Below are 22,761 nucleotides of genomic sequence, written 5' to 3' on the forward strand. Positions count from 1 at the left end.
GCTCCAAGCTGGGAGCTGACACAGATGAACAGACCAGAAGGCGAGGCCAATGCCTGCAGCCTATACTGTCACCCCAGAGCCTGTGACTAATAGTGGCAGAGGGTGGGGAGAAGACAGTGCTGAGGGAGGGAGAGGACAGAGAAGTGGCAGGGAGCACCTGATCCGTGCAACCCTGGCCATCTGCCGGCCCCTCACACAGCCGCTCCTGACTGCAATTTGGAGTTCAGGAGAGGATTCTGGCGGGAGGAGGAGGAGGAGGCTTGCTGAAACGGAGTGTTTGGAAGGCTGTGCCCTCCCCCGCTGCTCCTCTCTCACTTGCTTCCTGACCTCCAAAATGCTCCTTAAATATAACACCCTCAGCGCCTGATGACTCCCCTGCCTGAGCTGGAGCTTTGATTCCCAGGCATGTGACTGCAGCTCTGCCCCAGTTTTGCAGCATGGAGAAACATGCAGCTCTCCCCAGCTGCGGCCGCGGCTTGGCTGCCTCCAGGGAAGGGGTGGAGGAGAGCTGCTCCGAACTTGAGAGGGTTGAGCCTGAGGGATCTTGCATTCATTTTCTGCTCCAGATATGCAGTCAGAGGCTTGGAGTGACTGACCAAGGTCATGTGGCGGCCTGAGCCCTTGCTGGTGGAAATCACCTCCCATCTGGGGTACAAGGAGTGGGGAGGGTCAAATTCTCCCTTGGGTTCTGTCCCTAGTTGGCCAAAGCCTTAGAAGGGACCCAAATTTTGGCTTCACAACCTTCGGGTTTGCCCTGGTCAGGGGCCTTGGGTGTCTGCAGGAGGTCACCAGCATCTTGCTGTGATGGGAACCTGTATCACCATTCTAGTCCTTGCTTATGAATGAGGCAAGAAACACCAGTCATGTTTGTGTTGGACCAGGAAAAGAACAGCACTAGGATGGGTGAGGTCTTCAAGCCCATAGGAGGTCCAAAGTGCTAAAGCAGTTGAAATCAGAGAGAACCAACTTCAAACCTTCACTCCGAAACCAGTGAAGTTGGGAAAACACTATTGTGAGAAGAGTGACACAGACTAACTTTTTTTTTTTTTTTTTTTTTGGTTTTTCTCCGGTACCAGGAACCGAACTCTCGACCTTGCACTTGCCAGGCAGGTGCTTTTGCCGCTGAGCTAAGTCCCCAGCCCCTGACACAGACTAACTTTGTATCCATCAAGTCAGAATCTGTTAGGTTAGGTTTTTGAAAATGCAGGTGACAAGAAAAATGTTGTCATGGTCAGACCCCTCCTAAGCGTTCTTACATTGAGCCTATCCACAAAGAGCTAAAGGGAAAAATTGATGTTCAGCTATTTTCCAGTTACATTAAAATTGTTTTCATCAGCTACTGGGCAGATACAAAATAATACTTATAAAATGTATAAATGATGGATTTATTGGCACATGGAGACTTTGCTCTTGTCATCTTTTCATTTGAAAAAAAATGTATGTATAAAGTAGAAAGAGAAACAGCAAACATTGGTATACCTTTTCCCCCTTTTCTTGACCATCTTTTTGAAAGACTTCTTGCTCCCTCGCTTTTTTATATTATGAATACAGAGTGCATGTGTTGGTTTTATTTATTCTCTCTTTCTTTGAAACTGTCTGTCACTATGCAACAGGCTGGTGTTGAACTCATGGTGATCTTCCTGCCTCAGCCACCTGAGTTCTGGGATTACAAGCATGTACCACCATGCTTGGCTTTGTTTGACCTTCCTATATACATGGAAGTGTGCAACATTCTTCACTGACTTTTCTTTGTTCAATATTGTGCTTCTGAGATTTATCCACTCCATTGCATGTGGAAGTGACTTATAATTTCTTTTCTTTCTTTTTGTCTTTTTGAGACAGGGTCTCACTATGCAGTTCAGGCTGGCCTTAAGCTCACTTTGTAGCCCAGGCTGCTCTCAAACTCACAACAATCCTTCTGCCTCAGCCTCCCAAGTGCTGGGATTACAGGTGTGCACCACCACACCCAGCAGTGACTTATAATTTTGATGGTGTATACTATTCCACTTTACATAGATGGCTGTATAAAGTTTGTGGTGCTTCCGTTCCTAAATGTGAGCTCCTTCCATTGGTGGAGTAAGACTGTTCAGAGTGTTGGGGATGCAACTGTTCAAATTGTGTATCCATAGCCCTTATTAGCTTTAAAGGTAATTGAAGCAGAATGCATTTCTAGTTGTTTCTTTCCAACACTTTATACTGTTTGACTTAATTTTTTAGCCAGTCAGTAGTTGAAGCAGAATACATTCCTACTTGTTTCTTGCCAACACTTTATACTGTTTGACTTAAATTTTTAGCCAATCAGTAGTTGAAGCAGAATACATTCCTACTTGTTTCTTTCCAGCACTTTATACTGTTTGACTTAAATTTTTAGCCAATCAGATGGGTCTGAGTTGGCATCTTACTGGAGTTCCAAATTTGTATTTTCTGAGTACTAGTGAAATTAAGCACCTTTTTTTATGCTTGTTGATTATTTCCTCTCCTGAAGATTTTTATTCAGTTCTTGTCTATTCTTCTAATGTCTCCTTTTTCTCATGGGTTTTTCAATAAAAACTGTGAACAATTCCTTCTCAGTTAATATGTGTTGCAAATATTTTCTCCTGGAAAAGCTTTGCCGTTCTTCTCTTTGAATGCTCAGAAGTTATTAATTTTACTGTGGTTATAGTCATCGTTCTTTTCTGTTGTAGTTATTGGTTTTCTGTGACTTCTGGAGGAAACTGTCAGGCTGCAAGCAGCTAAAGTGGGTGTGAGCATCAGTTTGGAATAATGATTTGCTGGGGGAGATTGGTCTTCAATGTCAGAGTTTAGGTGGGACAAATTTCCTTGTAGTTCCAGGGAAGTGCTTGTGAATATCTTTCAGGTCCATCCTGGCTGTAAGGGGGTCACCCAGGACGGTCTCCTGTGTGAAGAAATCTCCTGGAAGCATCTCACCGCTCAGGAGCTTTTGGAGTTATCCCTTAGTGTTCCGTGAGGCCATAAAATCTGAGTCCAGTTTCACCGGTTTCTGCCATCACTCCTACGTTTTTTAAAAATAAGTAGCACAAGTTTGCGGTACACAGTGATTGCACTTGCTATGGGGAGTTGGTACATGCACTTAACACATCTGAGTTCTTTTTTCATCCTGTCCCCCTCCCCTCTCTTTCTGCTCCTTCCAGCTCTTGCTCCGCTTAGCATTTGCAAAAGCTGTTTTCATTCCCCCCCTTTCAATACCTTTTTCATCCCCTTTCTCTTCCTTCCCTCTTTGATCTTTTGTTCCCCATCCATTTGAGAAAAATCTCCCACTTCCTGTTTATCTACCATTGTGTGAGCTCTCCCTCCCTTTCTCACACATAAGAGAAACCACACAATATTTAAGTTTGTGTGTCTGACTTATTTCACTTAACATTATGGTTTTGGGTTGCACCCATTTACCTAGGAATGCCTCGTTTTTCTTTATGGCAGAGTAGTACTCCATTGTGTATAAATACCTCATTATCTTTATCCATTCATCTTTTTTTTTTGGTACCAGGAATCGAACTCAGGGCCTTGAGCTTGCCAGGCAAGCTCTGTGCTGCTGAGCTTTGTCTCTGGCCCTGTGTTCATCTACTGATGGGCATACGGGCTGTTTCCAAGACTTTGCTGTTATGAATTACACTGCTATAAAATGGGCATGCATATGTCACTGTAATATGATGACTTTAACTCTTTTGGGAAGATACCTATAAGTAAACAGTTGGCTCAAATGGAACTTTTAGCTTTTTGAGGAAATCTTGCACTGATATCTGCTTGTACCTAGTTTGCATTCACACCGACCGTGTAGAAAAGTGGCTTTTTCTTGACATCCTCATGAACATTTGTTATTATTTGATTTCTTGATGATGGTCATTCTTTCTGGAATAAGATGGTATCTCAGCATTTTAATTTGCATTTCTCTAATGGCCATCACTACATTTTTGAACTGTACACATTCTTTATTTTTCGGTAGCATGCCAGGCATTTTAAAAACATTCCTTTTCTCTTTCTGTTTTATCCAGTATATGTGCCGCATTGCCAGACATGGAAGTCTTCGGGATCTAATTTTTTCTAAATAATATGTCCTTCCTAAAATATGAACATTAAAGAATGAGCAGATTGCAAAGAGCCCCGCAGAGGCAGGAGAAACTGTGTACTCCTTCCAAGAGAGGTTATACCAGTGGTCAGGGCGCTTTTCAAAGGTGATAGAGACAAATTGCTTTCCACGAGAAGACAAACCAGGGACAGTACATTAAGTGAAGAGCATTTCTCCCTTTAGCTTGGTCCGAGTCTTTCATTTGCCACAGACGCATCTCTTCAAAAGCTATGTTTAGATTGTATTTTGAGATTTTCTTTATGGGCAAGGAATTGGCTTCCCGAGCTCTGTGAAAAGTACTTGTTTCAGAAACAAGAACGAGGCAGGGGGAATTTGGGGCAGGGGAATCACCCAGCCCACTGGACTCCCGCTGCTTCCGTCCTCTCCCACATCACACACTCACCAATGCTCAAGCCAGCCAGCTCTTCACTATAGGCAGAGGCTGCTCCAACTCAGTCTCTTTTCTACTTATTTGGTACTTGGATTTTTTTGCCTTGGGAGCAGGTGAGCTCTTACATATCAGCCTGTGAGCCGGACATGGTGGCACACACCTGAAATCTCAGCACTCAGGAGGGTGAGGCAGGAGGATTGTGAGCTTGATTTTAGCCTGGGCCATATAGCTAGACCCTGTCTAAAAGAAACAACAATAAAACAGCAGCTTGTCCGATACAGCCAGAGTTTGTTTTTATTTTTATTTTTTGTAATAAATCTACATAGTGATTGGGTTTGGAGTTGGACTTAACCTCCATGAGATCCCAAACATGCACCCTGCTGGCTGCTTGCCATTAGGTAAATCAAGCTGAAAGAATTGTGATGATTACTACCTCAACAGGTGGATGTCGGGGTTTAATGAGATACTGCCTGTGAAATGCTTCGTATAATGCCTGACACTGTAAACCCTCAAGGTACTGAGATTAGTACTTGCCAAGGAGGGTTTTAGGAAGATTTTTTTCTTAAATAGCTAAAGAGTAAAAGCCAAAGAATTTTCACATTTACAATGTGTTTATAATATAATGCTTGGAAAGCTGTGATCAGGTTTCAAGCAAGCCTGTCATAGGAGCATCTGAGGGTCCAGGAGGGAAATAGCCAGTTATTCCTGGAGTGCTGTCTGAACTTTGCCTCAGGGCTGGATCTGGACCTGGGATGCCCCCTCGTGAACTGTCTAGGTCAAGAAGGACACCTCTGTGCATGTCTGGAATCTAGTGGATCCTCTCAATCCCATGGTGAAGGTGTGGCCTGAGCACAGGCTCAAGGAGTCTTGAAAAACTACCTACAGAAGTGTGCGGAGTCCTAGCACCCTTTGAGTGCTGTCTAGCTTGGGGCTGTGGAGGAAGAGAAATTCCATAGCCCTGGGAGAATTTAGGTATATATCTTCAAAAACTGAGTATATTATATATTAATATATATCAAATAATATTAAATATTATTTTACTTTTTATTTCCTTACTTCATTTTGTGGATTTTTTTGAGACAAAGTTTCACTATGAAACTAGCCTTGGATTCACTGCATAGCCCAGGCTGGCCTCAAACTCACTGTAATCCTCCTGCCTCAGCTTCCACGGTACTGGGATTCTAGGAATGTGCCACCATGCCCAGCTTTTGTTGTTGTTGTTGTTAAGCTGGTTATATTTTCAAGTGGGTTTCTTCTGAGTCATCAGGACACTGGAGAGAGACTGCAGTGCTTTAGTTCAGTTTGCAGGTCACTTTGATCAAACACTTGCTTAGATAGAGCTCCTGCCATCAGCGGGCCCTTCCAGATAGGAAGGTAGCACTGAACCAGAGACACAGTCTCCACCTTCAAGGAGCTTAGCCTCTGAAAGAGGAGGAGGCAGATACACAGCAATTACAAGCCCAATGATTGCTGTTCACAGGACTGCGATTTGCACTTTTTCTTAAGAACAGCACACTAGAAAGTCAGGATACACGATGGACTATCCGTAGATGGTTTGGGGCCAGTGACGGGGAAGGGCTTAGTATGGTTCAGTTGCACTTTGCCATTTCATAATCTCCTCTTTGTTCATTCTCACCCATCCGCATTACTGACCCAGATAATCAGTAATGTGGGGAAGGACAAAAAGGAATCACACAGCCGGGGTTGTTGATGCAGGCACTCCTGGGCCCCCGCCTAGAGGATACGATTTTTAGGAAGAGCCATTCCCCACCCCACTTTCAGTGAATTGTATATTCCTCTTAAAGTTGAAAATTCTAGTTCTTCCCTTACTGCAGTGCTCGGTCTAAATCTTCTGGGAACCTCCAGTTGGCGACAAAGTGTTGCTTTGATGCTAACCTAGGTTGTTGTGGCCACCTTAAGGGGACTGCTGGCCCCAGGTGATTGAAGGCTGCCCGGCTACCAGAAGTTGCTGCCTCACCACGCCCCCAGCAGTCTGGGCAATTTCCCCAGTAGGGGAGGAGGACTGTGTGTTCCCTGCGCTTTGAACTGCTAGAGAGCACACAGCCCTGCAGTGCCTTCCTGCCTGCTGGGGAGAGGGTGAGAATCCCCGTTAAGGTGGTCCTGTACAGCCGTGGACACCTAGGCACTTGCCAGGGGCCTCTCAGTTGGCTCAGCTTAGGATTCCTGAGCTTTACTCTGATCTGGGGTCCAGGCTCTCTTCCCCTGCTAGAGGTAGGACATTTTAACCCTTTGGTGGATGCCTACAGAAATGCCCCGAACAGATTCCTGCCTTCTTCCTCCTCCTTCCTGGCACCACATTCCCCACTTGCACTCTGCCCCTGACGTCTGTCCCATCTTGGAACAAAACATGCGCTGTGTCTTTAAATGGGCGGAAGTGGCTGGCAGTGCTTTGCTTGGGTACTGCATTGATTAGGAGATTATATGGAGCTGCGGGAGCTGCCGCCTGGGGGAAGAGAGGTGCAGGTTCTGCTAGGTTGGTGCTCTCCTCCTCTTGACCCTCCTTGGCTTCCTTCCCCAAGATTGCCCAGGGCTGGTATGAGGTGAGGGTGGGTGGGTGGCGGGCAGCCTGCCTAGCCTGCCTGCCTGTGGACAGCAGCTCCGGGGCTGGCTCGCTCCTGCAGTCTTGCCAGGATTACCCATCCTCATCAGAAACTGGCAGTGGCAGCCTCAGCTCAGGCCGGCAGTTCCAGCCCTGGGCTGGGTTCGCAGAAGCTGCCCTTGCCTTGGAGCCTAGCTCTCAGCTGGGAGAGGGGGAAGTGAGTGGGGCAGCAGCAGCAGCAGCAGCAGCAGCAGCTTTGGCTCTCTCTCTTTCTCTCTCCTCCGTTTTCTTTCTGTGTTCAAGTCACATTACATGGGATTCTGTTCTTTTGGGACTTCGTCATCTTTTCCAATATGTCCTGGGACCTCCGGAGCTGTAACAGGGATGCTAAGGACACGATCAGTGGATTATCGTGACTATACTAATGAAAGGATTCAAGCTGTCCTGGTAAGTGCAGGAGGGATAAGGTGCCTTCTTCTCCCACCTTTCTTCAACCTTGTGCTCTCCAGCAGCATGGGGCTGTCTCATTGGCTGGGCACCGAGGGGTTAAGATGGGGGTGACATGCTCTACAAAGCTGGAGTACTGTCCCTGGCTCACCCTGCTTCTGCACTGCTGCAGTATTTTCTGTCAGCATCTTCCTTGGGGCAGGTGAGAAGTGGAAGTTGGGGGGCTGTGGAGAGAATTACACTGCAGCTGAAAAGTCTCCAACTTTGAGGGGCTTGAGAGGTGGTCCACGCTGAAGGAACTTCATAAAGGAAGATCCTTTTCTCACATGTTATACTCTCCCTATCCTTGACTGATGCACCAGGGGTCTTTCTCCTGTTGGCCTCGAAACAGCCTGTGGCCTTTTCTGGAAGGGTCTCTGAGGAGACAGTAATACAGGGTCAGGTTTCATCTTTTATGCTGCCTGGTCTCCAAAGGGGTGTGGCCCCCCTGGTCCCAACACAAGCACACCCCCCGGGGGGCTTTGTACATGCCTCTCGCTGGGCCTCACATCAGGCCCTTAAAGGAACTTCTTGCTTAGGGCTTGTGGATAGCTGTATTCTAGCTTCAGAAATAGTCAGACTATTTTTACCTTCCATTGTAAAAATAAAGTCCTTACCTCTCCCTCTTTTCTTTTGATCCACTGAGCACCAGATGGGTGGTGAATTGGCTTTTTGTCTGGTTGAGAAACTGCAGATTTTGCTTGGGAAACTTTGTCCTCCCAGGAATATGGGAGCCCTGCAGGGCAGTATGTGCAGCTGCCCTGACGGCCTCCTTGGGAGCTCTGTGGGCTGCGGATGGAGCCTTCTCTCCTTGAACAGGGTGGAGGGTGGAGAAGGAGAATAAGCCGGGGAGAGTGGCCCGCAGAGGTGCGCCCTGCCTTCGATGCGGCTGGCTGGTCAAGCTGGGCTGGTGGGGATCTCTTGGTGACAGGCTAGTTTCTACAGTGAGGGGCATGTGTCAAGCAGTTTAAGGCACAGAGTCCTAGGCTGACTCTTAGGCCACATCTGGCTTTCCAGAAACCTCTCACGTAGATGAAACCCAGGACAGAATCAGTCCAGCTCTTCTGGTATAGGAAAGAGAGCCCTTTCATGGGTCTGGAAAAGGTGCTTCGCAGAAGGCAAGGGGAGGAGCTGAGCTCCTGCAAGCATAACTCCCAATCATCATGAGACCCTGACAGGTGGTGAGCACCTTTACCGTCTGGGCTACCCGCTGTCCTCCCCAGACTTCCGTTCCTGCATCTGTGCAGTCCTTGTGCCAGGGCTCTCCTTCGAGCTGGACAAAGGAAAGTAGAGGTACTGCGCCACACCCCCTGGCCTTGCTTTCTTGGGGCCAGGTACCCCATCCCTGCTGGGTTGCAAGCCCTTAGCAGACTCTGTTGTCACAGGGAATTTCAGCCCCCCATCAGTAGCCAGAGCTGCATCCTCATCCTTCAGTAGAGCTGCACCTCCCAGGAAAGCCCAAGTGCTGCCGGGAGAGAAGGAACTCTGGGCTCATTGTCAGAAATCACTCAGAATCCTTTCGTTACTGTCAGCACATCCAACTTGGACTGAGGGGTAGCTTGGCTGTCAGTCAAGAAGAAACACTAATTTAAATCCCCAGGTAGTCCGTCAGGGACATGTAGACATGTTTGCCTTTAAAAGTCTGCCGAGTATCTCTGGATGCAGTGTTAAGCTGGGAGCTGTACTTTGTCTAATCTTGTCTTCAGCCAAACAAGACTGGGGGGAGATTTTGTCATTTGTGTCTGCCTGGATGCTATTAGAGCCTCTGATCCACTGTCTCACTAAGTACAGATATATTGGTCCACTTCGGCCTCTTGTACAGTACTTGTGGTGTGAATGTTTGGTTTGCAGTGCAGCTGGCTCCCTTTGATGGTGCCCTGTGTCGGGGTACTCCCCAATTTCCCTCCATACTTGGTAGAAGGCAGCAAGCTGGCCAGACATATTGGCTTGTTCTGTCTGCCTATGGAAGCGGATGCGGTTAATGAGCTTTCTAATGTTTGAAATCATTTCTAGGCACACTTTTTTGGGATACCTAGTGTGTATTGGTGATACAAAAAGTGATGATGGCTTTTTGTCTGGTTGAGAAACTGCAGATTTTGCTTGTGCTAATAAAAGTACAGTGGCAACTAACATTTATCAGTACTTTCTATGTGTCAAGCACCCCATATAGCACATTTTATATGTGAACATGTATGGTTAAGATCTCTATTGTACAGAGAGGGAAGCTGAGACATCGAGGTTATGTGGCCTGGTAAAGGCATACAGATAGGACTCTGGCTTTGAAATTGCAGCAGGGTAATTTTCTCCAAGTACTCACCTATTCTTTTTGTTTGTTTGTTTTGTTTTTCTTCCGGTATCAGGAATCGAACTCACGACCTTGTGCTTGCCAGGCAGGCGCTGTGCACTGAGCTAAATCCCCAGCCCCTCACCTGTTCTTGGTTGCTTTCCTGACGCATACTTCTCCTTCTATGTAATGCCTTGTTCTGTTCTGGCCTTTCCCACTCTGCCATTTCTTTGCCTTATGTTCACTAGGTGATTTAATTAGATTTACAAAAGTGTATGGAAATGTGTTATTTCATTCGATGCCTATTGTAGCTCTGCAAAGTGTCTGTTATCTCCCTTTTAGAGCCCTGAAAACTGAGTGGTAATGTGTTTTGGTTGTGCGTAGACATGTAGTTTGTGAGAAAGCCAGGAAGTGAACTCTAGTTGCTCCGTCGTTATTTCAGAATGGGGACCACCAAAGCAATAGCGCTGTGTGTCTGTGTCAGCCCCTGTCCCAGGGAGTGGTTCAAGATCTGTATGTCCATTCATGCATCCATTTCTTTATTCTACAGATATCAGTTCGAGTTTTATTATCTGTAGCCCCCTATGCCTAGGCATTATGGGAGTTAAATAAAAATAGAAAGAACATTGCCCTGGCCTTTTGGAGACTGGTAGCTCCACAGATGGAAGGACCTTCTCCCTTCCTTCCTGTGCATACGTGTGCACACATGCATGAGCCAGTGAGTGCCAAGCAGCAGGTAAGTGTGATGAAATGCACTTCAGCCGGTGTGGCAGAGAAGGCTTCTTGGGGCAGTTGGTACATAAGGGGCTTGAATGCTGGATGATTAAATAGCGTCTGCACTTTGCACAGAACTTACCTTGTGCCGCATAGAGTTTTGAGCTTGTCCCTGGGAAATGCTGTAAGATGAAGTTAATTGTGATTTGTCTGTGATTGGCAGTATCCATACTTGGAGACAGAACTCGCCCCCAGCCTGACCGCTCCCTCATTAGGACAAGAGCTTTAGGCTCTCTCAACAGATGTTTCAATAAGGCCATGGCTGGTAACCTGGTGAGCAAGGCAAGAGGTGGAGGAGGCTGAGGGAGGAGGTAGCCTTGGTAGAGTCGGAGCTCAGGCCCAGGAGAACCGTGGGTCACATAGCAGTTTGAAAGCTCCGTGGTTTCATTTTTTTAAAAAGTTCACCAATTTTCTTTAGCATCTACATGATTGATTTTTCTTCTCTTGGTGATGTAAAGCTATTCCTCATTCTTGTAGAGCTTCAGGGCCTTAATTAAACACTAATGCCCAGTTTTGTGGGGCTGCTTTTCCAGACTGCTTTGTTCCTCATAGATCTCTCTGGACCGCGGTGACATCTGTTTGGATTCCTTCTCAGTCTGTCTGTCTCTGTGTCTCTTTCTCTCTGTCTCTGTCTCTCTGTTTTTGTCTCTGTCTCTCTCTGTCTCTCTCTCTCTGTCTATTCCTCTCTCTCTTGTTCTTGGTCCTCACATCTGCCACGCTTGGTGAAGCAGTCACTGCAGAGCCTAGGGGCTGGCAGAGACCTTCAGGAAAATCAGTGTGGCTGAATATTATTTTGTGAAAACATTTAAAAACAGAGTTAAGGGAAAACACAGTTCTTGACATGTACCATGAGGCATTTCTGTGGTGAGCTCTCAGCCCTTGGATGAGAGGAATTTCGAGTTTTTTCTTGTGGATGAGGGGCATGCTACCTCAACACTGTCTATTCAGGAAGGTGAGAGCCCCGTGAGAAGATCTATTCTGTTTTCCTGCCGGGTGGCTGGAATGGAGTCCAGCCTTTTGCATCCCTCTGTATTTCATGGCCATCGATAGCCATATGTTATGAGCCCCAAAGGTCGGTTGTCAGTTGTTGGGTTTCCCTTCAAATCTGCTCAGTTTTTTGTTTTTTGTTTGTTTGGGGGTTTTTCGTTGTTTTTGTTGTCATTGTTTGAGACAGGGTCTCACTATGTAGTTTGGGCTGGCCTCAAACTTGCAGCTTTCCTCCCGCCTCAGCCTCCCAAGTGCTGGGATTATAGGTGTGCACCACCATGCTCGGCCACAGTCCCTTAATGAACAGAGCTCTGTTCCTTCTTCAGCTCTGTCTATCTTTCAGGATTCTTCCCATGAGAAGTTTGCTCCCAAGAGGGAGGTAGCCCTGGAGCTGGGCTTTGCATACCCCCTGTAGCACCAGGCTTCCCAGCCTGGTGAAGTTATTCTGAAATGTTTACCAGAAGTGTTGTTTGCAGTGCAGGTTGGGGCTCATCCAGGGCCTCGAGAGATCTCTCTGGAATCTGAATCGTGTAACTACCTTTGGGCCTGCTGTGTGGCTTTGGCAGGTGACTTCTGTTTGCCTTGGGTGGTAGTGGTTTTGAAAGTAGGATTAAATGACAGTGCTGGGCAGATTAGTCGATCTCGCAGCTTCCTTTTTCCTAATGGTTTAGCAAAAGGCCACAGCCCTGATGGAGCCGTTGGCGTGTGATGCATTCTGTTGGTGCCCTTCTTCAGTCAGCAGGGGGTACCGAAAATGAACCTTCATTGGAAAATATTAAATATTCATTTACAAACATTGCACAGCAGGCACACCCTCCCGTGACCATCCGAGATTTATTTTAATATTAGATGGGGTGGAAGTCTCTCCAGGATTCAGGGCCCTGAGCCCTGGTCCTCTCCACACTGAAGTCCCTGGAGGAAGCAGGGCAGCTCAGGACAAAAGTCAAATCTTCTGGCACTGTAGGTTTCTTAAAAGGACAGACCCTTCCCACCTGTCCTCCTTGTTCCCACCTTGGGCAATCATACCTGGTTTCAATAAACAGCAGTAAATCTTAGTAGCTTTGCTTGTTATTGTTGGCATTCTCATTACTTAAAGAAAAAAACTTTACTGTCTTAGAAAGCGAGCTTGTGGAAAACGGGGTTGTGATAAATCAGACTATAAGAACCTGTGGTGCTGCTGCCTTGAATCCCTGCCCCGCCCCCAGCCATTATGAGATTTATTGTCATCAGGTCAATTGCTGGAAGGGATGACTTAAAGTTTGTATTGAAACAACTTCTTGCTGAATTGCCCATTGTTTCCAAAATGAGTTGTTAGGATGAAGGGATATAATAAACTGGATATTGGTAGGTGTTACTATGTTTGCTTGTTCTTAATGCTGTTTTTTGGTCTATGCTTGTATAATGATGTTAGGTTTAATAGAACAGGGCAAGTTGGGCCATGATGAGAAGTAACAAAACTCTATGTAAGTGTAGTTCTTGATTGCTTTGAGTCCCCTCGAGCTCTGGAAAGTCTCCAGGGAAGTGTCATCTGGGGGCTCACCATCCAGGCTGGAGGATCTCATGGCATCTCCTCCATCCTTTCCATGGCAGGGAAGAGAGTGTGGCTCTTTGGAGCTCCTCATTGTACCTTTCCCTGAGTGGCCAGAATATGTCACCTGGCTCTGGCTGAGTACAGAAAAGCTGGGAAGTATGGGTATCTGAATGGAGGAGGAAAGGAGAGCTGAAAATAGTAGCAAATAGCAGTGATGCCACTGTAGCTGCTATCACAGCAAGTGTGCACATGGATGGGCTGGGCTGGATGACGCTTCTTCACTGTCTATAGAATCAAAACCTCGACTGAGATACTGTGGAAGATCTTACGTGACCTTAGACAAGGGCTTGGCTTAGCAAAGCCCACAGGCCAAGTTCAGCTTACTGCCAGTTTTTATACAGCTTGTAAACCAAGAATGTTCCTGTGCTCTTTTAACTGGCTGAAGAAAATCAAGAGAAGGATAATATAACGTGTGAAAATTATATGGAATTCCATTTGTTTTGGGACATAGACAGACCCATCTGTTTATACATTGTCTATGGCTGCTTATCTCACCATGCTACAACATGGAGTTAAGTAGTTATGTCAGAAACCTGTGTTTGCAAACCTAAAACATTTATGATCTGGCCTGCTATACAAAATTAGGAACCACATAGCCCCAAGGAATGCAAATCTTCGGGAACTGAGTGTTGGCTAGGTTCTAGAGTGGGGCCCTGGACACTCCCACCTGGACAGGAAGGTGACACTTCAGACAGAGCAGTGGCAGCCTCCCCCAGGCCCTGCCATACCCACATACAGATATTTCTGTTGCTTAATGGTTGTGTAACTATGTGCAGGTTGTTTCCTTTTCCCAAGCCTCGATTCTGTCGTCTATAAGTGTCATCTGGATTAAATTAAAATTAGGAACCACAAGTACAATAAAAGGATACATTTTCACTGGATACTTTTTAGCTAGCAGTCTTGTTCTAGGCACTGTAATAGTAATACTAATGAATATAAGAATATTAGTGACAATGGCTAAGGCTTACATAATTTATAATAAGTATATTTCAAATGGTACATATAAACTCAGCAGTAATTTAGTGAACTGTGCACTATTAGTTTATGAGTGAGTAAACTAAGGTACAGAGTGGCCAAGTTACCCGCCCAAGTCACACAGCTCAAGCTGTGAGCTGGCAGCTTGACTCCGTAGTTCATGCTCTTAGCTGCCGTAGATGCAAAGCAGTTTGGAAACAGATGATTGCCTGTGAGAAAAGAGAAGACTAACACCCAGGAAAGGCTTGAGAAATAGTCTAGGATAATTTTGAACACATTTGATGAGGTGACTTGTAGTTACCAAAGATGTACAAGCACGGGGAAGGGGGAAGTAGCATTAGCAGAAGGAATCAAGAAGAGGGAGTGGACGAGATGGGATATGGGCAGATTCTTGTAGTATGGGGGGCCATTGAGGCTTTACCGGAGATTAGCAGGTCTCTGAGACGGGGAAAACAAGAACAGAGAAAGAGAAGGCTCCCACACACAGTGTGGAAGTGTGTCAGAGGCTGGCGGGTGTGCCTAACGCAGTAGGGGAAGCCCTCGGGCACAGCATGACCACGGGGCAGGCGACACACTGGGCAGCTCATGATCACGGGTGCGTGGGGCAGGAACAGGACGTGAGTAGTTTGGGGACACTTGTGAAAAAGAGCCTTAGAAAGGACTGGGGATGTCGTTCATTGGTAGCCTAGCACGGACAAGGCCTTGACTTCAATGCTTTGTTCTCAGGAAAGACAAAGAAAATAGCCATACCTGTATTTTAAAGAAAAAGAAACAAACAAACAAAAAACCCACAAAAACAAAATTCCAAAACAATCTGATAGGGGGATAGCAATGGTTAATACATTGCTTGTTGTTATCTTTAAATTAGTTACTCAGAGTATGAGATATCAGCATTTAATTGCCCAAACTATATTGGCACAAACCTATCTTTTCAATGAACTGAGAGAAATTAACAGCATAGCTATCCTAACATAGCTGCCCTTTAAAAAAATAATCTAGGGGGCTGGGGATTTAGCTCAGTGGCACAGCACCTGCCTGGCAAGCGCAAGGTCATGAGTTTGATTCGCGGTTGGGAAAAAAAACCAAAAAAAAAAAAAAAAAAAAATTAATAAAACACTTTCACATCTTACTGGAAAGGTATTTCTCCCATTTCATAGGTATCGAAACAGAGTCTCCAAGGGTCCAAGAACACATAGTAAATGATAGCAGAACTGGGATGAAATGGAAGAAGCTGAGTGTGAAAGCTGTGTTCTCATCACCTGCCCTCTCCTCCTCGAGTGTGTAGTCTTGATTGCTTGTGTCTAGTGCTTTCAACATGAAAATTCAGATGAGGTTTGTCGAGGAGGCACTGGGCACTGGTGCTGTCTTCATCAGTAGATGCAGTGGAACATTTCCCCCAGCATACTCACCTTCACGGGGAGACGCAGCTCTACACATGCTTGATCTGGCGGCTGTCCCTTCAGGGCTGGGTCTGGAGTTATTTTTTAAAAATGTGTGAAATGTTTCAGGCATGCCGATGAATGAGGGCTGGGGACGGAGCTCAGTGGTAAGTGCTTGCCTAGCATGGGTGGGTCCCTGGGTTTGGTCCCCAGTATCACAAATGCGTGCACACACAAATGTGCAGATCATAGAAAGGGAGTAGACATAAGTTGTCTGTACAGCTCAGAAGCAAAGCAAACATCCTCTCTTCACCATCCAGGTAAGCCTCAGAACATTGCCCATACCTGTGAATGTGTTCTTTTTCAAGACTGATAGCAATACTCAAAGGTCAGGTGGCCAAGCCCCAAGGAATGCAAATCTTTGGGAATTGAGTGCTGGCTAGGTTCTAGAGTGGGGCCCCGGACACTCCCACCTGGACAGGAAGGTGACACTTCAGACAGAGCAGTGGCAGCCTCCCCCAGGCCCTGCCTTACCCACATACAGATATTTCTGCTGCTTAATGGTTGTGTAACTGTGTGCAGGTTGTTTCCTTTACCCAAGCCTCGATTCTGTCATCTATAAGGGTCATCTGGATTAAATGAGGCAATTCATGTAACACACGTAGGAAGGGGCCAGGAACATTGCAACCGCCTTATAAATGTTGGCAAGATTAGAATCTTTATCGTTCTATCTTTGGCACTGTGCAAAGAAAATATGGTCACAGTCCTTACCTTCAGCACACTTAAAATTCACTATGGTGTCTCCTGCCCTGTATGGATCCAGGGAACCCCCAGTTATCATTTACTTCTAGTAGCCTTCCTTGGACACAAGGTTGCTGTCACTCAATTTTACCCTTCCTTTCACGTGAACTAACTTCAAATCCTGTGTCCTGGTCCCATTGCTGGAACCCTTCCACCTCCTGTCCCACATGAGCATGGTCATTTGACCACTTCTCTGGAGGATGGAGCTTGTTCTGCCAGTCACTAAGAGTGTGACTTTGGCAAGGTACCATGCCCTCATCTCTAAGATGATAGGCAAGATTACAGTAGCACAGTATATCTCTCTTGGACTCCCACAGACTTCATGCTTGCGATCTTTGGAGTGTAAGAAGCTTAATATTATGCTGCAGATATGATGGCACATACCTGTAATTCCAAAACTCAGGAGGATCACCATGAGTTCAAGGCCAGCCTGGGTATATAATGAGACTGCTGCTAACTAACGAACGAACGAACGAACTAACTAACTAACTAACTAACTAACGCTTAATATTTTCCGCAAGGCTCTACTATATTCTATCCTTTCTTTAATTTGTATATTCATTTGTTTACACAATCAGCATTTCTTGAGCACTATTGATCCAGGTAGCAGGATAAGAGATAACTAAGAGCTAAGAACTGGTCCTTGCCCTAGAGAAGTGCTGGCTGTAATGTGGGAGTCAGAACTGGAACCCCTTTTAGGTAGGCTTTTACAGGAAAATTCCACTGGAGGGACTCGGATGCCTCTCCTGCTGTAGTGCAAATAGATTAATCTTTCAGTTCAGATCTTTTTTTGGACCCTTTCTCCTGAGACTAGGAGCCTCTTTGTTTCATAATCACTTCCCTGCAGTGACCTCAACTTTTTATCCTTACCGGATGGTCCTAGTTTACAGCAGGGGCACCATGACATGGCATGCAAAACTCCTTTATTTTTACAGGCTTTCCTTGACAAACCTATGCAAATTTGGGAAACTGACCATTTGGCTTTTGGAGGTGATTTGCTTTGCTGCTGCACATTCTTTTCCTCTGCCTCATGCATTTATTTTACATCTATTAACTCTCCCATGTGCACTAGATCTTTTTTATCCCCTGATTTCATTGACCAAGAGTTCCTACTTACATTCTTGCTTTGTCTGATACAAACAAGCAAAATAAATTTTCGTGAGGCCTATTAGTAAGAGGACCCAACCACTGCCATTTAGCTATTGAACAGTCTCTGTAGAAACCATAACATTGATAGCAGTAGTGGTAGTTTTCCTTTCTAGAAAAATCTATACTCGAAGCAGTTAAGTACTAAGCACTGTTAAAAATACTGAGAGCATCGTGTATGCAGCTATAGCGTTTTTCTCACTCATGACAGTATTCTTTCTCTGGCTCAGTTCTTCTAAGTTTATTTGTAAGTGTAAGTCAGGACCACATTTTGAGCTGGTCACTGGTGCTAAATGTAAGAATTGTCACAGCAGCCACAAGGTAGCATTTGATGTCCTTCTCTTTGTTCTCTTCCTGGAGTGGGATAAACTCTCCTATGTTTTGTGCATACAAAAAATTGATTAGTTTCAATCAACCTCTTCCATCCTCTGTCACCAGCTGGGGCAAGCGCCTGCACCAGTTTATATTTGCTCTTCCCTGGTCCCCGTGAGGTTAGTTCTGTCTTTGCAGTGTCCCTGTGACTTGTCTCCCTCCCCTTTTTGTGACTCACGCCACTATCCTCTTAATTTACAGCCTGCTAGTGTCTTACTTGGCTATTTTGCCGCAGCCACCTCTTGATCTCTTTTAAAATAAACTGCTTTATTTGATAAAGTTCACAGACCACAACATTTGCTCATTTGGAGAGTACAACCCCGTGGTTTGCAGTATTCACAGGTATTTGCGTCTGTCATTATAGTCAACTGTAGGACATCTCATCAGCTCTAAAGAAACCCCGTATCCTTCAGACAGCAGCCCCCTATTCATCTGCACCCCAGCCCTGCCTCGGCAGCAATTTCTGCCTCTCTAGATGACCCTGTTCCAGATTCGTCTGTGAATGGAATCATGTACATGGACTTCTGTTCCTGGTGTCTTTCACTTAGGATAACATTTTAAAACTTTAAGTTATAACATCCATGACTTTTTGGTTGCTTTTTCTAGTTAATCTATTTTTTTGGGTCCATGTTTCACTGAGGGGTCATAAAAGTCATATCACCAGCCCTTCTTCAAAAACTGACTTTGGCTTCCTCTTGTTGCCTAGAAAATGCGGTTGACACCTTGGCGTGGCACACCTTTCCGCTTCAGTTCCACTCTGACGTTCAGCTTTGTCATCCCCTCTATCCATTCCACCCTTCCATAAACCTCCTGTTCCAGCTCCCTGACACATCTGGTCTTCCCAGAGTGTATCAGGTACCGTTTTATATCATGGGAGTCATTGATTATGCTTCTCCTGTCTCTGCCTGTGGAGATCTTAATTATCCTTCAGAATTTAGTGTTATTACCAGCTGCTTGAAACCTCTTCCCTGGCCTATCATCCCCAAGTAGGGATTAGTCCTCTTCCATTCTCTGAGCACTGTTCGAGTGTTTCCATAATCCCATTGTCTTGGATTAGAGGGCAGTCTGCCTTTTACATATTGTTTCATACATTTCTGCTATGGAAATCAGAGTTGAAGGACTTTCAGAGAAAAAATTGTGAGTGGTTATAATTTGTTTTTGTGACACAATTCATCTGCGGACATTGCAGAGAAGTTATAAAATACAGAGTCCAGAGAAATTGTTATCAGCCATAATACCACTCCTCAGGGACAATTGCTATTAATACCGGTTTATAGTCTTCAAGCTATTTTTTCTCTGCATATTACAGGTAGGTAGGTATACTTACAATTCAGAGTATTTTTGTGATACTAGCAGTATCTAATCTCTCTAGTAAATACTGAGATTCATAATTTATTTAGATTATTTCTAATTTTTCAATTAAAAAAATAATGTCCTGCATGTTCTTCAGCTGAAAACTTAGATTCATTGTCCAAATTGCCTTTGGGAAAAGTTGTTCTGACTTACACACCCACCAGCAAGTTGCTTCCTCCCCGTGTCCTTGCCTGGCTCATCATTACCGTTCTTTATCTTTGCCAGTCTGATATTCCAAAAGTGATATATCAGAGTTGCATTAATTTCCATTTCTTTGATCATTGGTGAAATGATTTTAATTTCCCCTTTTCCATTTATAGTTCTGTGAATTACCTTTTTTGTCTTTTGCATGCTTTCCTGTGGATATGTTTGCTGTATTCATTGCTCAGAGCTCTACTAATATCATAGAAAATTAACCTTTGGTCATATATGTTGCAAGTGTCTTCCCACAGTCTGTTGTATTTTGTAATTTTGGGTGGGCTTTTGGCACATGAAAGTTGGTTGGTTAGTTTGTGTGAATGTGATCACATCAACTACTCTTTTCCTTTATGCTTTTTGTGTTTGGAATTATTCACAGAAGGTCCTTCTTAAACCTTGAGAATATGTGTATCCATGCTTTCTTTGAGTCCTGTTGTGATTTTATTTTCAAGTTGGTATATGGGTTCACTTTGATATATACTGGTAACTATTTGTATTAAACTCCAATAACAGTGTTCAATTATAGAGCTAGAAAGGGTATCACAGTTGTGTCGGTCTTCCTAGCATCAGGTGTCAACTTGGCATATAAATACCTCTTTTCCACAATCATATGGTCAAGCACTTACCACTCATCACTGGCATTTTCTTTTTGTTTTTCTTGGAGACAGGGTCTCCCTATGCAGTTCAGGGTAGCCTTCAACTTGCTATGTAGCCCAGGCAGGCCTTGAATTCACTATGATCCTCCTACCTCAGCCTCCTGAATGCTGGGATTATACCCATCACACCCGGCATCACTAACATTTTCTATCAACCCTTCTAAAATCGCTTCTTTGTGTATCTGCTATGTGGCAGTAATACCTGCCTCAGGAAGTTGACTGGAGGATTAAATGAGATCGTAAGAGAAACACAGGACAGTCTACAGCACACTGTGTGGAGCACAAGCGTCCCATGCATGCATATTTGAATGAATGAGTGAATGGTGGCATGAGCACTGCGGCGTGCAGCTCCCTGAGGATACTGGGAGATAGCATCTGCTCTTTCATTGAAGTCATCTTCCGTCCAGGCCACGGTCTACGGAGAGCACTCACCAATTACAAGGTCCCACGAGGAATGCAGAATGAGGAAAAGACCCGCTGTGGGTTTGAGTCAGGGGTTAGGACGGATCCCCTAGGTGCTCACTGGCCTTTCCTAAGGAGCACAGCAGGGACTGAACTGTCCAAGAGATGCTGGGGAGTGGGAGCTCTGAGGAGGTGATCGGAGAATGTTCCCTGAGGAAGATGCATTGGAATCAGAGACGTGAAGGAGAGCTGGGTCGCAGAAGGTGAATCTGGGATGAGGTCATTCCTTATATAGAGGATGATGTAAGCAGGCATGTTTTTCCATTAAAATGGTGATTGTTTTTCTCTCTACCTCTCTTGCTGTCCTCATTCACAGCTTTCCTTATTCATTCTACTCGTACTGTTTAGAAGTTATCTGGGTAAAATCATTGGTACAGGTCAGAAAGTCATTTTTGCGGTGCTTGAGCTCCTAGATGAGAAGACACCAAGGAACGGAAATTAAATACCTCTCAGGGCTGAGTAGGAGAGGGCTCTGCTCACCACAGACCCTCTGCAGACCCTACAACTCCACACAAGACAGAAACAAAATGTTCAGTTTTTAAAGATTTACCTGGAGCATAGTAGACACTCTGATTTAAATGAATCAGTGAATAAGTAACAGTGTACATGGGTCCTCTGCAGTGTGTAGAAAGTTGATAACATTAGACTTGAAGGATCTAGCCTGTATGGTGTCCACAGCTCTATTCCCAGCACTCAGGAGGAGGCTGAGGCAGGAGGACTGCTGCAAATTCAAGGCCAGCCCTGGGCTACATAGTGAGTTCAAGGCCAGCCTGAACTATACCTATATAGTGAGACCCTGTCTCAAAAGTAAATAGACTTGAAGTATCTACACCTTCAGGGCTCTGGAAAGCTGGGTGGGAGATGGACACGTCTTGACCATGAAGAATGCTTGTGTGGCACCTTGAAAGGTGCTTTGTGACCCTCACAAAGTCAGATGAAAGAGGACACCTTGGTCCCTGGAGGTTCCCAATGTCACCGAAGAACGAGAAAGAAAGCTTTGAATTGAAGAAAGAGATCAAGCAAACTCTGGACAAAGTCACTGAAGAGGGCAGCAAAAGAAGTCATTGTAGTTGGCTGTTATTAGCCAGAAGCCTTTCTTGGCAGGCAAGCAATGGTTAAAATGCTTGCAGTCCCAAGGTGGGAGAGAAGACGTAGGCCTCTGCCTCCAGATCTGTCATCCCATCTTCAGTTAGAACTTGCCATTTCCTCCATTAACGCCGCCCTGTATTTCAGGGTTCAGTAAACTTGAGCTCACTGCCTGTTTTTGTTAATTTGTTCTGGGACACAGCCACCTTCTTTCATGTACATGTTGCCTATTGCCGCTCTCACTTTGTAACAACGGGGTTCAGTGACTGGGACAGAGACTGCATGGTTTCTGCAAAGTCAAAAATATTTCTTTATCTGGCCCTTTACGGAACAGCTCTGCTGACCCCTGCTTGGTAATGATTACTAGATGACAGATTTTGAGTTGTTTCTGCATGAGGATCATGGTTTGCGCCCATCCACGCAGTTTTCATAATGAGTGCCCTATTTCTTCTTGGCACTTAACTGCAAGCAGATTTACTAGAACTGGGGTGTTCTGGGAACGAAGCCTCTTGAAGACATACACTGGCCATCCGAGCTGCCTCCAAAACCGACATGGAGTGGGCAGTGACCTAGCAGTATTGGCACCTGAATAATATTAGTTCCAAAGGTATTTTTACTGCTCTAGGTATATCAATATTATAAGATAGTGAGACTCATGGGATATTAGGAATTGTGCTGTAGGTCATATAAAGTGGCAGGATCTGAGCCTAATTGGCAGGTTAGAAACCTTTACCCTAACCACTCTCCTGGATTCCCGCCAGAGCCTCTCTCTGGCCCTTTTTTTCCAACCTTCTTTCCGCACCCTCCGCCCTCTCTTTGTGATTGCTGGATCAATCATCAGTCTCCCTTTGCTCTTCTGGTTGGAATGTTTTGTTTCTCTTGGAGCTTCCATTGCTTGGCTAGTTTTCCTTTTGTCCCCTGTCCCTCCTCCCACAGAGGTCTTTCCGACCTTGCCCTTCAGGCCCCGGTTCTTGCAGATTCCTGGGAAGAGGATTCTGAGACGCATAGGAGGGCCTGGGTTTCCTCCACAGCAGCTCTCCTTGCCTGGAATGACAGTGTTGCCCAAGTGGCCTGCCTTCCAGGACGGGCTGAGCTGGCATCTCTGACCTTTGTGGAGAGAAAGGCGTCCTTAAAGGGACAGCAAGCTCTTTTCTTTCCTGATGGCCAACTGCCAGT

At 45.4% G+C, this 22,761-nt stretch overlaps 1 protein-coding gene across 9 annotated transcripts in view; it reads left to right on the top strand.

Annotated features, from left to right (window-relative positions):
• Positions 1–22,761, top strand: part of Gramd1b (GRAM domain containing 1B) — a 175,387-nt gene that overhangs the window by 77,444 nt on the left and 75,182 nt on the right. Inside the window, exons 1-2 of one of the 9 annotated variants that reach the window (XM_005378387.1) lie at positions 6,902–6,969; positions 7,339–7,482. The exons of 6 other annotated variants lie outside the window; for them this stretch is intronic. In XM_005378387.1, coding sequence (XP_005378444.1) covers positions 7,460–7,482 — 23 coding nt within the window. In that variant the 5' untranslated portion in view covers positions 6,902–6,969; positions 7,339–7,459. Of the gene's footprint in view, positions 1–6,554; positions 6,708–6,901; positions 6,970–7,338; positions 7,483–22,761 lie in introns of those variants that run through there. 2 more of the 9 variants (XM_013511142.1, XM_005378389.2) reach the window with 2 other exon arrangements.

Source organism: Chinchilla lanigera, unplaced genomic scaffold, assembly GCF_000276665.1.
Source record: "Chinchilla lanigera isolate Chin_1 unplaced genomic scaffold, ChiLan1.0 scaffold00011, whole genome shotgun sequence".
Lineage (NCBI taxonomy): Eukaryota > Metazoa > Chordata > Mammalia > Rodentia > Chinchillidae > Chinchilla > Chinchilla lanigera.